Source organism: Anas acuta, chromosome 9 (assembly GCF_963932015.1).
Source record: "Anas acuta chromosome 9, bAnaAcu1.1, whole genome shotgun sequence".
Taxonomy (NCBI): domain Eukaryota; kingdom Metazoa; phylum Chordata; class Aves; order Anseriformes; family Anatidae; genus Anas; species Anas acuta.
The window spans coordinates 16,586,583-16,600,755 of record NC_088987.1 but is presented as its reverse complement, the minus strand read 5'-3'; the positions used below and the strand labels follow the sequence as shown (position 1 = coordinate 16,600,755).

Here is a 14,173-nt window from a genome sequence, read left to right as displayed (position 1 = left end):
ACAGCGTTTATGAATGATTGATGTACTGCTTAGACCTTTAGAAATACTGAGATGTGCATTATGTGTTGTAAATTCAGTTTTTATCCCCAAATGTTTCTACTCATTAGTTTTCTGGGAGTGCATGTTGGTCATTCTGTATGGAATTACAGTATTTGTTTTTTCAACACAACTGTGAAACTGTATAAATACTGCGGGTTTTGAGAAATTAAAGTGATTTGAATTTGAATCTGTGTTTATACGATTACAATACCAGAAAACAATGCATATAGTTCTGTTCTCTAACAATATTTGTTCTGTCTCCACCTTAAGAGAAGGTGTATAGATTTCTGCATTTGCACACACATAAAGTTATGCAAAATAAATTCTCAGTTATAAAATTATATTCTGAAAAGAATAGTGATTGTCTTTAATAAAACACTTTTTAAGAGTGTCTGATAAGTATTCTTTTTTTCTTGACAGTCTGTGGTGGACGACTGGATTGAATCATATAAACAAGACAGGGACATAGCACTTCTGGATTTAATCAACTTCTTTATCCAGTGTTCAGGATGTCGAGGTACAGAACGTTGGATACAAGTTGTATAGAATAAATCTGACAGTCATACAAACGTGCGTTAGTGCAAATGCTGGTAAAGATGTGGGAGGCACGTGGATTGGTACTCCTCATATGCATGGTTGATATAGAAATATTGTCTGCATTCAGGAATAATTTTATTTAAAGCTTATTTGTCAAGGGCATACCCTTTCTTTTACTCACTTTCCTGCCATCATCCTAAAGTGTCCAAATCCTCCCAGAGATACTCTACTCGTCAGCAAAAGGAGACCAAAGATCTGTTAATCAAGGTAGGCGTATCTTTACTTCCCCTTTCTCTTTCTTCCCAAATATTTTCTAATTATGAGAATTAGTAGGTGTAGCTATACTTCAACTGCTTTTTTATTCCTGTCTCTCTAGGAAAACAAGATTTTTTTCATCTGAAGAGGAGGGAGTCAAGCTTCAGTTGCCTTCAATTAGCAAGAGAAGTTTTTTTTGGATAAAGCACCAATTTTACTTCTTCCTTTGTAATACTTGTATCAAGTCAGCAGTGTGGACAGTCTTCTATACCCTATTTAATCAGCCTCCATTACCTGGAATAGGACGCTATTTCTAGCATTCCTTTACCACATTGTGCTTTCTAATGAGTTTTTCATGTGTTGTTTTTTTACAGTTAACCTTGAAAACAGAGAGACAAAACTCTACTCCTTCTGTAGCATGTAGAACCAAACTGTTGTTTGTTTCCTGATGCTTCCTGTAATTTGCTTTGAGTATAATTGAAAATAGCCTATAATTCAAAAATGCTTTTTCCCCATTTTGTAACTGATGTGCAAATACACCATTAGACCATCAAATGATTTGGGTACAAGTCCCTTTTCTTCCTTCTTAACTGTAAGGAGAAGTCCCAAGTAGAGTTAAAAGCATCAGAGAAAAACCTTTTTTTGTAGCTTAAGGAAAGAAATTTATTTTATGGATTATAGGAAAGACTGGAGTTGTGAAAGCATTCTGTGAAAGGGCTAAAGCTTAGGGTTTAGGTTACCAGCCTCTGTCAATGTCTATACTGTTCACACAGATTGCCTAAAATATTTTTCAGACTTGTTTTGCAGCTTGTGTAAAGATGGTTGCATTCTGTTCACCCTTTTTTAACGCTCTCTTTTAAAGGTGTATATGAAAAAAAAAAAAGACATTTCAAGAATTTGGGCGGCATTAAACCAAAGGGGATTCATGGCCATATGTTTTTATTTTTAATGGAAGCTTTTGGTGTAGTCATGTCATAAGTATATCTTCATTCCCTTGCTGTTCTCCTGTAATTTCTACTTCCTTTTTTTCTCCTTGTTGGAGAAAGCAGCACTCTTAAAATCTCAGAAGAATTGTATTTTTTAACTTCTTGTTTCTGGTTGACACAGGCTGAATGCCAGCTGTCAACCATATGCTATTGAAGCCATTGCTTCTCAGAAAAGCTTTCCATTATTGGCACAGCACTTTAAGTGGTTGATGTCATTTACTTTTTTTCTTGGTGGTAGTCTTATGTTTTGTTGTGGTTTTTGTTTGTTTGTTTGTTTCATTTTTTTATAGTGACTTTCTATCTGTTTTCAGTATTCTGTTTTGCACCCACAGGAGTATCTCTCTGCCGAGCTCATGTTAGTGGTCCTCCGATTCTGAACAGCAATGATAGGAAAAAGAAAGCAAAAATGACTTGTCCCTTGACTTTACAGTGTGTTTTGAGGGATTTATTTCTGTGATGGAATTTTTGCAGTGTGTATGGTCGCAGCTGTAAACAGGGTTACAATCCTGGCAAACGGCTCTGTTCTTTCCTGTTCTCAGTTGTGGCTTTTCCCTTTCCCATTCTAGTAAACATGCCTGCTCACTAGAATAAGTAAAAGCTTTTTCAGAAGAGAGTGTATAGCGTGAAATGCATAATAAGCTATCCTTAATTAAAATGAGGTATGGAAATTTGGGGATTTCCTCTGTTTTGTGAGGAAGACCAAAGTTTGTTTTTCATGGCAAGAATATATGCTCTAATATATCACAGATAAAATTCCTCAGGAAACTTTGAAAGTGATGCTAGGTTTGATAAATCTAGTGCTATGATAGGGCTTAGAAGCATTTGATATCTAAATCTATGTAAAATGCATTTAGCTTGACATATCTTGCAACAGTTGTAAAAAGGTGAAGAGGCTGCGCATGTTTTTGACTTCAATTAGATACTTTAGGCACAAAATTTAATAGCTTTACATAGCAATAGTATTGACCCTGACAAAAATATCCTTATATGTAGAGAAATACAGATCTTTATGTATTTATCCCATTCTACTGGGCAGTGCATACACTGGAATGAACCTCTTAGCATCCTCCAGTTTTTCTTAGAGATTTTCCTGAAATTATAAGTGATCTGTTATAAATATAAATAAGCAGGCATGTTACATAAAGTATTTAAAAATGGAAAAATTATGTATTTTGCAGGCTAATGTACAAGATCTGTGCAACTTTGAATAAATATTAACCAGATATTCAAGCATCTGTCTGTCCTTTGTCAGCTCTTCTGAGTATTTAATTAGTTACTCTCTATGTATTGTGTTCTGGTTCATACAATGACAATTAAAACACCAGAGATTTATTTTTAGCATGACTTCAGTAGTCTTTCTTGTATTCTTAGGTTCATTTAGTATAAATAAGAAGGTTGTACTGTTGAACTAACAAAAGCATCTCTGTTCAATAACTGGATTTGCACTGGGGTTAAAATCACTTTTTATACCATCTTTTCACTGGTTTTCCCACTCAATCGGTGTGTTTGTTGCCTTTACTAATTTTGATTACCAAAAAGAGACAGTTAAAAGAGTTAAATTTTCCTTTATCCTGTATTTTTTTTTTCTTTAAGAATACCTGCCTTTCACAGTTTATTGTAGTTTCCTGTGTGATGTGACGTGGTGTTTCTGTGAGAGAATGGCTCACAAGGGCTGGTAAACTGAATAAAAATAAATTATGTTTTGTTTGTTTTGTACTATTTTTAAATGCATTGCATTTTCTGAAAGGAAGGAGGATCTTGTATTAGATAGTACCTTAGAAAGATGAAAAAGTTAGTGTTCAGTTTTAAAATAGCTTTTATGTTCGGAAAAAGAGCAAATAAATGCTGTTTACCATCACAGGAAAAAGGTTTGTTTGTTTAGTAGGAGGTATTTATTTTTCAGCGTATTCACAGCCCATAAAGAAGGTGTTGTTGTATTTGCCGCCTTCTTTGTCTGACAGAAAATAAATTTAGGGTTTTGTATTTTTAGTTAACAGGGAACTTTCTTGAATTTAGGCTGTCATAATGATAAACGGATTTTTTAATTAACTTTCACTTGGCTGGAAGGAGAAAGTGTATTCGTACGACTGAGTTTTCAATTTCAAATTTTGTAGCTTGGTCTGTAGCAGTGCGGATACAGGCATCCTCCGCTCTTGCAGACAATTTGCTGATCAGTGTTCAGTTTTCTGTGATTTTTTTGGTGCTCTATTCCATTGCTTTCTTATTTGAAGTTTTTTTGTTTTGTTTTTTCTTGAATACTTGCATAAAGCGCAGCGTAGTGTGCTTAGATCTCTGAGCCAGTTGCAAGCAAGCTGAAATGTCTAATCAGCAATATGCGTGCCCAGGTCCCAGAAGCATTATAACTGTGTCAGTATGATGCTGCATCTGGGCTAATTAGCTGTGCCTCTCAGCCTGAGTAATTAGCTCAGGTATCATGCTCTGCTGCTATGACAACCAGGCTGTTTCCATTTCTGGAACTCTGTGCATTTAGAGCTGCTTTGGGGATCTGCATTACTGTCTGCTTTTGCCTTCTGTTATTGATATAAAACAAACAGAAAACTCCACAAGTACTCTGACCTTTCTGGATTTTAAAGGCTGAGAGCCATGCTTGTGGAATAAATATATTTTTTTTCCTAACCAGAAGCAATTAGTGGTTGAAACAGCCTCTTAAGCTGTGAAGGACAAACCAACCTATCAAGTTCATGTAAGAAAAGAAGCTTTCTTTTGCAGGGGAAAAGGGTCTCTCACATGTTGAAGAGAACTACTTAAGTACTTCAAGTACACAGTGAAATTATTCCCATTCTTTCTCTTGCTTCCCTCTCATTTCTTTTCTGATAGGTAAGCCAGAAACCTGTAACTTCTTAAGAGGATTTGCAGAAGTGGTTTGAGCTCTGCATCTTCTGCTCGCCTTGCCCTGTATTGGACAGCTTTAAGACACTACTTACTGGAGAAACAAAATTGGTGAAACTTCCTCACTGTTAAATTCTTAGCCTTATAGCCTTCTCTGGATTTTAAAGGGCTCCCCCTTCGAAAGTTTGTGATATGGCACGCTCAAGTTGATTTTAGAAGTGGTACTGTTGGTCAAGAAAATGGGTGGATTTCCTTTATATGAAGATTTTCTCATGTGTCACATTCCACCTCAAAATCTTCACTATTATTTTTTGTTGTTTGTTTGTTTTGTTTGTTTTGTTTTGTTTTGAGGAATTAAATGTTAATGAATAAACATTCAAACTGCCATCAGTCAACTATGACTGCTGCTGTTGTTTAGTGTTACTTTTTTAATTGCAAGTAAGCAGGAATCTGTGTAAGAACTTCGTGCACAATATTGAAAGCAGAATGTTTTTTATTAACGTTTTCCTTGTGAATTGGGCAGACAGGAGTCCACACTCTTTCAGCTTGAGCTTTGAATCTCTAGTTGTTCCTGACACATTCTTGTAAGACGCTCTGAAAAATTCTGTGGTCATATGGTACAGACAGAGTCAACAAGCGCAGGATTTATGAGCTAGCTTGCTTGAACACGAGACACGCACTCATTTTGATTTTTATTAATGTTCTATGCCCTTAATTGAGGGCATGGAGCAAGCTAATAGATTTATGTTTTACCTAACGAAATTGAAGGCTAAAACCAGGAATAAGCGCTGTGAAGTGGCCATTGTATGATTGGCAAAAGAAAAGAACAAACAACTGCTTGCTTTGCTGTTGGGCAGGATTTCAGAAAGCAAATTAGAGAGGAAATAGTGTTATTTACTTTGATTAATAATGTTTTAATAGGGGAATAATGTTGTAAATATAATAATGTTTTGGTTTAAGAAGGACAGTCATTTATTGGTTAGTTGAACACAGTTTTGTTTGTGGTCAGTGGAATGATATTATTCTTACAGATGAATGCTATTGAGCATTGAAAGAAGACTGAATGACAAACATAATTTCCTGCAAATGGTCCTTACATGAGGAACTGCAAAATTGTTTGTGAGAAATGTTGCTGGCTTTGGCATGTGGTAAAATGCTTCCTCTTCTGTCATTCATGTATTACTACGTAATTGATAGTCTGAACATATTTAATATTTTTAATAACTTAGAAAATAAAGTTATTCATTGTGTCGGAGTTCACATTTTTATTATGGGTATAAAGCATAAAACACACTTTAAGTTTTTTCTATAAAACCCCTTTTTAGTGTGTGAGTATAGGGGAGAATTTGTGAAGTAAATGACCATTGCACATTAAAAAAAAATGATGCTTACCTGTAAATTACCTAAGTTCCAGTAATGTTAAGGTTTTATAAAATTTTCTGTATGAATAATGTACAGAAATAAATATACGTCCCCAATACCTCTATGAGGTATTAAAAAGATACCGCTAACCACATGCAAAAACTGGCAGGTAAGACTGAAGGATAGAAGTGAATTAATTTTCTTTTTAATTTCACATGTGGTGAAGATAAACCAGATCTGAACTTTCTACTTCTTGATTCTGAGCCTCAAGGTCATTTTTGCAATGTGTTTATTTTGAAGTGAAAGCTTACAACATTCAAAGTGAAAATAAGATGCAAATTATTAACTGGCTTGGGTAGAAGATAAATTAGGTTACCAGAGCTGCGTTAAATGTTTCATCAGCTCAGTTCTTTAAGTGAAGTTAGATAAAGTTTTCATATCAAATATTTGGCAAGTAATGTGGTTATGTCCAAAGTGAATTTTTGTGAAAATTTGCATATGGATTCTTTTTGTTAAATGTTTTGAAGTTCAAGCTTTAGTGTCAGTGGCTTTTGAATCAGAAAAGTTTTCCATTTTTCTTCCTGTTTTCTGCAGAATGGCCTCTATACTTTCATCTCTTGTACTTCTTCCTGTCTTTTTCTACTCTTTTGCTCTTCAGAATTTGCATGTGGGAAGAATAGCTACAAATCTCTGGTTTGTGGGTTTGTTTGTTTTATTTTTAAGCTTTCCGCCTTCCTGACTTTTCTGGAAGCCTTGAAAATTTAAAAATAAAAGAATTCAGACGTGAGAGTATGGAAAAGGTTTGAAATACCACATCACAGTCTTATAAACACCTATGAGCTGATGGCGTCTTTTTCCTAAAAGGTGCATCCTACCGCTTTCAGAAACCAGTAGAAAAAAATGCAGAAATCTGCTGACTGTGCAGTACAGTGGACATGAATGAAGGGCATGCTGGGTCTGTGGTTTCGTAAATTGCTGAATGAAATACCTGCTGTTTTGACCTCTGACTTCAGTCCAAGATTTTACCCTAGGAATTGGTAACAGGAGCAACAGTAATTTAAAACAAACATTTACATTTTTTTATTACTTTCTCCATGAAAACGTTGAACTGTTTGTATATCAAGTATGACCAAAAATAAGTGGGCTTAAAATCAGATATTAAATGTTTTATTAATGTGAATTAATTTAAAATTTTAAAGTATTTGAAACAAATTTATTTAATTAATTGACAAGACTAGAAATACTGGAATGTTTTAGAGCTGTCAAATGCATAATGTAAGGAATGGCAAGTTACCTTTGAATTTTTAGTGAATAAAAGCAAGGTCTGCACTGCCGGTGCTGTATCATACGTTCAAATCTGCTAAAAATGAAAACACTTGTAAGCATGGAACAAAGTTTGTGTTCTTCTCCTGTGTACTACTTAGTGAATTCATAGCTTGTAATATCATTTATGGGACTGCTCGTTGAAGATAAATGGCCTAAGGCTTTCACATATTACCACTTGTTTTCCAATGTGTTCAGTTAATTACATACATATCAATCAGGAAAATGGTACTACTCATGTGACTGTAAAGGCACTATTTGAGAAGTTTCTATCAGGTCTATCATGATGCTTTAGTGCTACAATTAATTTAAAAGGGAAGACCGATAAATACCTCTTGATTTTAAGGCTTCAGAATAGTTTTGTTACAAGGTCATATCTGTATAATTTCCTTTTTAGTTATGCTTGGTTTGTTTTTTATGTAGTATAAATTGTTGTAGGAGGAACCCCTCTGTACTAAACAGATTAGGAAAAACATCAGTTTGGTGGGGTTTTTTTTGACAGTACTGCTCTAAGACTTATGGGTAGATTATGCCTGCCTATGAGTTAGTCTTTACCTATGCATTAGTTATGTTTGCCAGATTTTTTTTTAGGTGACTTAAAATGTACTTTCTTTGAAGACATAAACTATAAAAAGCCATCAAATACCACTAGATCTTAGTGCTTTCTAACTAGGTTACAAGTACAATGACTTCTTGCATCTCTTGCCTTTCCAAACATACAAATTCTGCCGGTGTTAGAGTCAGATTTTCCACACCAAGAGTACGAATTAAATTCTAGAAATTCCTTTTTTTTTTTTTTTTCTTTCAGGTAACACTGTAGTTGTTCTCTCTTTTTTGCATTAAGGAAACCATACTTAGTTTATTAAATATAGTGCTAGTACACACTTCAGTAATTACTTCTGAAGAGAAAGTCAGGGATGATTAAGAAGATCTGCATTCTAATGAAACAGCCTTATTCTCCAGCACAAAGAAAGTTGTTAAACCCAGTATTACCTTAATCTGCAAGGATTCCATAGTAGCTGGATATAGAAGAAACAGAGCAGCTAGGGTTTCAAAGAAGGTGCATCAGAATTGGAAAGAATAAAAAGTGGACTCTTACAGAAGCAGCCACAATCCTCTAACATTCCGGTACTACTTACTTTATTCACTATTTACATCAGCCTTCAGCCTCAGTCTTCTTCAGCCTAAACTATGACCAGACAAGCTTTAATATTTTTCACCTTCTTTTAACTGGAAGTTATGCCATTTCATGGTACTGCCAGGATCAAATCTGTTACAGGGCACACTGGTATATATTGCCTTTACCTCCATGTTCTCTTCTTTTCCTTTTTTTGCCTCAAGCAAGAAGCATGGTACAAATTTCTGGGATACCTGGAAGGGTGGAACAGGGTGTTGCACAAAAGTACCATCAAATCTTGCAAAAAGAGGTTAGGAGCAAGCTTTCTAATACTCTGTATTTTTGCTTAAGTAAGCAAAGCTGAACGCAGTTTTTGGATAACTCATCAACTGAGAAGTGGGTACATCAGTAGAAATGTTTGGCTTCTCTTTCAGTTAACATCATTGGCTTAAATGAAACTGGTATTCATATTTTCCATCTGTAGCATCGGTATTTCAGTTCGAAACTGCCTGATTTCGTAAAGGGGTGAACTCTACAGTTACAAGGTTAAAACACCTTTGATGAGAAAGTCTTTTCTCTCAGGAGTAGTCTGCTGAGTTTAATAGGCACCATCTGTTGTGGAAGTAAACCTCTACAAAGTCATAACGTGATCTTTTGAAATTCCTTTCCTATAGTCGTCAGATTTACCACCTTCCCTACTATTTATTTGATTTATTAATTCATTCTTGAAATGAGTCTACATTGCTTGTAAAATGCTGTGATTTAGGACAGAATGATCATGAAAAAAGGGCCTAGAAAATTTTGCCACTTTTTGAAATGAAAACTTACTGTAGATATATTTAATTATATAGATCATAATATTGTTGTTCTTGTAGACCATATGTAGATATAGCCAATAATGGTATTTGAAATAACCTTTTATTACAGTCAAGAGATCATCAGATCCCACAATTCTCAAGGGATTAACCCACTAAAACAACTTCTGCTTCAGATCTAATTTAGTATGGCAAGAATGCATTTGCTATTGATCTTGTTTATTCCCAGTACAGTCTCTGAATGAAGAATACATAAGCAGCTGTATGAATTGAACTGGGAAGTATTGCAGGTAGCTCTATGAAAAGAGTTAGAGGTCATACTTTTCTAAAATACCGCTAAAGAATGACATTGTTTTTTAAAAAAAAAAGTCATTGACATTATAAAATTATTTTTTGGAAATTTCTGCCTGGATAGTTGTGAATATTTTTGTAACTTAAATGCTGAACCTCAAACAGTTTTATTTTGGAGATTGAATGGGGCTTCTGTTTACACAACTATGAAAGGCAGTAAATTGGATCACCACAAAGCACCTCTTTCCAAACGTTTTTGTATCATCCAGTTGTAGAATCAGATACAACAAAATACAGAACCAGCCCTATCTCAAACAACAAAAATAACTGACCTATGATGTAGTAAAAGTTGTTTGGAAAGTAAAATCGCAAATCTCGGAGAAGGAGATCCTTAAGTAAACTAATGAAGTGAGAATCAAAAACTGATCAAATCACGCTCCTAGATGTAGAAACAATTTTGGAATAATATAATTAAACTACCAGAAAATTATGTAGTCTTCAGTTGTTCTTCCAGAGAGACGACAGACTGAAGTTTTACATAGGCTTAATTTGTCTCTGGGGACAGAAGTAGGAGTAATACTTCAGAACTCAGGCAGGTGGATAACAATAAAATCAATGAATGAAATAAGATAGAAAGTGGAAGCTACTACATTCTGTAAAAGAAAGCCACATTGTTTTAGCGTACTGGCATCCCTTAAGCAGAAGAACAAAGTAATGTGGAAAAGCAGGTGTGCACAAAAGCTGTTAAGAAAATTAGTATATGGCCATCTATTAAAAGAAAGGGCGAAATTTTCATTTTGGGAGACTAAAGCTGATTAGTAAGTACATCATATGGTTTATATAGGGCAGTGGGAATCCATGGAGTGCCTTTAATTATGCTATTGAATAATGAGGAGATTTCTGAGGGACCTAACAGTGCTGCTAAGTAGCCTTTCTTTTATTAAATTGAGAACTATCATAGATTATACTTCTATTTGATGATGGAAAAAGTACTTTTTTTCTAAGTAGTTTAGCTGAGAATAGTTTTGCAGATTTTGTGGCAGTGGTGGAATTTCAAATTGTGGTGACCTGAATACATGTATATGTCAGGTTTCTGTTTGGTTGATTAAAGCCATTTTTGCCTACCGTTTTCATCTTGTAGTTTTCAAGTCAGTTTAATTAATTAGCCAGTTAGGGTGACTCTTTGCTCATTGATGAAGAAGAGGAGGATATATTCAAGAAGAGCGTCTTTGGAGCTTAACCAAAGATTGCTGTTATTCCTGTGTTCTTACTGGTTGCCTTTTAGCTATTATTTTCCTGATGGTGGAGAAGACTAAAAAGGGCAAGATTTTGCACACCAAGCATGATACGTTTCCACAGATCCCCGTAACAACTTGAGTCATTTCTTCCAGTTAGAGCTGGTTTTATTGAGTCCCCTTTTTGTTTGTTTTGTTTGTTTTGTTTGTTCTTATGATCCCAAAGAAATTGAGGATCTTTACAACTGGAGTTTATGTGAATTGAATTTGTATTGTACTAAGTGAGCGTGTGTACGACAGTGTGTATGTAGGGAGTTCCTTTGGTACCAAGGATATTGCTCATCCAACTTTCGTTTGAACTGAACTCAACCCAAATCCTCAAATTCCCTTCAGACTATTTTACAGCCCCAAAAGGCATTGAATCCTGTGTCATCCTAACTGCTTCTGTAAATCAGCCTCAAGGATCATGTGACATGTCAATTTTGGACTCTGAAACTGTCAGTGAATTATTAAATGTTTGGGAACTGACAACGGTTGCTGGGCCACTCAAGTTACCAAGTGTCCTTTCTACCCTGACACTAAGTCTTGTAACAGAATTTCCTGTGCGGAGGTTTCAGAGTACAGAGCCAGCTGAAGATCTCAGTTCTTGTGAAGCAAACGCCAGCAGGGAATGTAGTGGAAATCATTAAAATCCCTTCTTTCAAGTCTTTGAAGATGAGTTACTGCAAATCTGCAGTGAGGTGTTTCTTCTAGAACTGTGATTTAACAAAAAGATAAAATCTGTTTTTTGCAGTCCAAAATAGAAAATCAAATGTATTAACATTTACTTTTGAAGAGAGAAGAATGTGAGTTTTATGCCTGAATAGAAATCATAATTTCATACTGCTAAGTCACTGTTGGTAAAACAACAGTAAACCACATTCTTTTCAGCTTCAGAGGAAAGGTGTAAGTTTGTTTTTGTATCTTGCTGTATTATTTGGCCAATGGGTAAATGACCACTGTCAGAATAGATTTTTGCCTTGAATTATAAGAAGATTGATTTATGGATTGAGAGCACTTTGATTTATGATTTTCCAAGCAGCTGTTGAACTGTAAGTCTTTTCAGCCAATTACCACTGACTTTGCTTCCAGAAGATGAAGTCCTTTCCATTAATAGGCAGAAGAAAATATATGCTAGTTACTTTCTGGTGCTACTTGTGGGTATTTCTGTAATGGATTGGAATTTTATGGCCTGATTAACAGAGGAACCATAAGGGATTCAAACTGTCTTGAATTCTTTATCTGAGTTACAAAGGGTTTAATCTTAATGGTAATGGTACAGGAAACATGCATGAGTTAATTTGCTCTTTGTTCTCAAATTATATTCATGTCTTTTTTTTTTTTTTTTTTTACTGGACACATCAGTCTTTCAGTGCTAGTATTACAACCAACATAAGGAACGTTTATAGTTGATCCTGAGATTTGATTTTTTGGTGGTGTATGCAAAGTGTAGGTTATTCTCTGCCAACTTAACTCACGTGATATTTCACTACTGAATATACTTTTTGACAATTTATAATGAAAGCCATGACTTAAGCGTAATTTACAAAGTGTACATGAAGTTATACTAATGTCAGACTTTTTTTGGGGGGGAGGGGAAGGGGAGGAAGTGCATTGGAGCTCTAAAGATTTTCAAACACTCTAAATATCATGCTTCTTTGGGCCAGGATGTAAAAAACATACCAATAGGAAAGATACTAGCCCAGGCCCGTAACAAGCACTCAAGCACTTGCCAGCTATTTTGTCAAATAGCAGTGAAGGAAGTTGTTACTCTCAAATGTGTCTGATACCTAATTTTCAACCCATTTTTATTTCTGGTTTCCATGGTAGCATGTAACAGTAGGTATTGTACTTCAGCTGTGTGATACTTTTTTGCTACCACTATTTTGATTTCTAATGCTTCATTGGCTACTTCCTTGGGAATTTTTTGGAGACATAATAAATCATTTAATGTATAGATAAAGATACGGATACTTTGTATAAATCATTCATAACTTCTGGGTTCCCACATGGAATTTTGTAGAGACTTCTCCTAACCATCTTTTCCCCACTTCTTCCATTTTATTCCAGTTATTCTTTGTATTATAAATGCATTGGTTGCGATTAAAGAGTGAAACTCTTTAATGGTATTCATACCATCTTTGACCAAATCTTAGTTCACAGGGTTCTTATGTACTAACTCGGCTGTCACAGCCAGCTTCTGTCCTAAGTTTCTGGGATCCCTGCACTCAAATGAAGCTTAGATGTAAGGAGTTTGCTGATAAGAAGGCCGTGGCTGGGTTCAGCAGTTCACAAGGCGTTTCCAGAGTACATTCGTAACTGCTGGGTATGAACTTTTCCTTCTTGAGAAGGAAAGGGTGGCCTGTGAAAATTGGCAGTTGGTTTAACTTTGTATATTGCTTTATGGCTCTGATTGTCTGATATATTGGCCTTTATTACTGTGTAGTGTTACTTGGCATATTATGTGTATAACTCCACTATTGGTTTTTATACCTCCTTAATTAGGATATAAAATTAAATTTAGTGTTGACATAGTGCTTTTCTGCATGAATGGTAAGTTAGTAGCTTTAACTCATTGATTGCAGAGGTGTTTAATACATCTTAGGGAGAAAGGGCAAAAATATAATCAGAGGTTGGGGCAGGAGGAAAGGATTTTGACATTCAAAGTAAGTTAATAGATCTCAGCTATGTGTTAGATTAATTTTAGTTTAGTACAGTGTAAATCAATGCGTATTAGTATAGTACAACATTTTAATAGTAAAGTGCGTTTATTGTAGCATACAATATTCATAGTATTGCATTGGCTTTGCTCCGACTATGGTAGGTTATAAAATCAACAGAGATACTGTGGACCAGGTTCAATACCCAAGCTGTGAAGATGGGAGACAAGATACAGATAAACTGCAGGGCTTGTATCTAGGTTTAAAATGCACAGATGAATGCACAGATGGGTATCCTGTAGCTTTCTTTCAGGGTAATACTCAAAGAATTGATCTTATTAAGTGGCTAATGTATCCCAGTGTTCTGAAGGGAGACTGAGCAACAAGCTGCTTTTGCGAAAGACGAGTATCTGCACTCCTCACCCTGGTAGTGTTCCTGTCTGCCTACCCGTGTAAAGCAAGGCTTGCAGTTCATTCTGATTAGAAACAGTGAGATGCATTTGAAAAACGCATTTAACCCTTAGGTATTTTGAGACTTTGATCTTGTGGAAACAGTGTAAGGTGGCAGGCATTTTGAAAATGGGAAATGCTTTGTGCATTTCTTTTTGTTCTTAACAGCCTGTAATAACAGCAAAAAAATACTAAAAACCCTAGGCGAAAAATA

The 14,173-nt window shown here is 35.3% G+C and overlaps 1 protein-coding gene across 9 annotated transcripts in view; it reads left to right on the top strand.

Moving 5' to 3' along the window:
- STAG1 (STAG1 cohesin complex component) overlaps positions 1–14,173 on the top strand; it is a 178,315-nt gene that overhangs the window by 66,488 nt on the left and 97,654 nt on the right. For 8 of the 9 annotated variants that reach the window (XM_068692780.1, XM_068692783.1, XM_068692784.1 and 5 more), the window contains one exon: positions 460–556. In XM_068692780.1, coding sequence (XP_068548881.1) covers positions 460–556 — 97 coding nt within the window. Of the gene's footprint in view, positions 1–459; positions 557–11,440; positions 11,551–14,173 lie in introns of those variants that run through there. The other variant, XM_068692787.1, reaches the window with a different exon arrangement.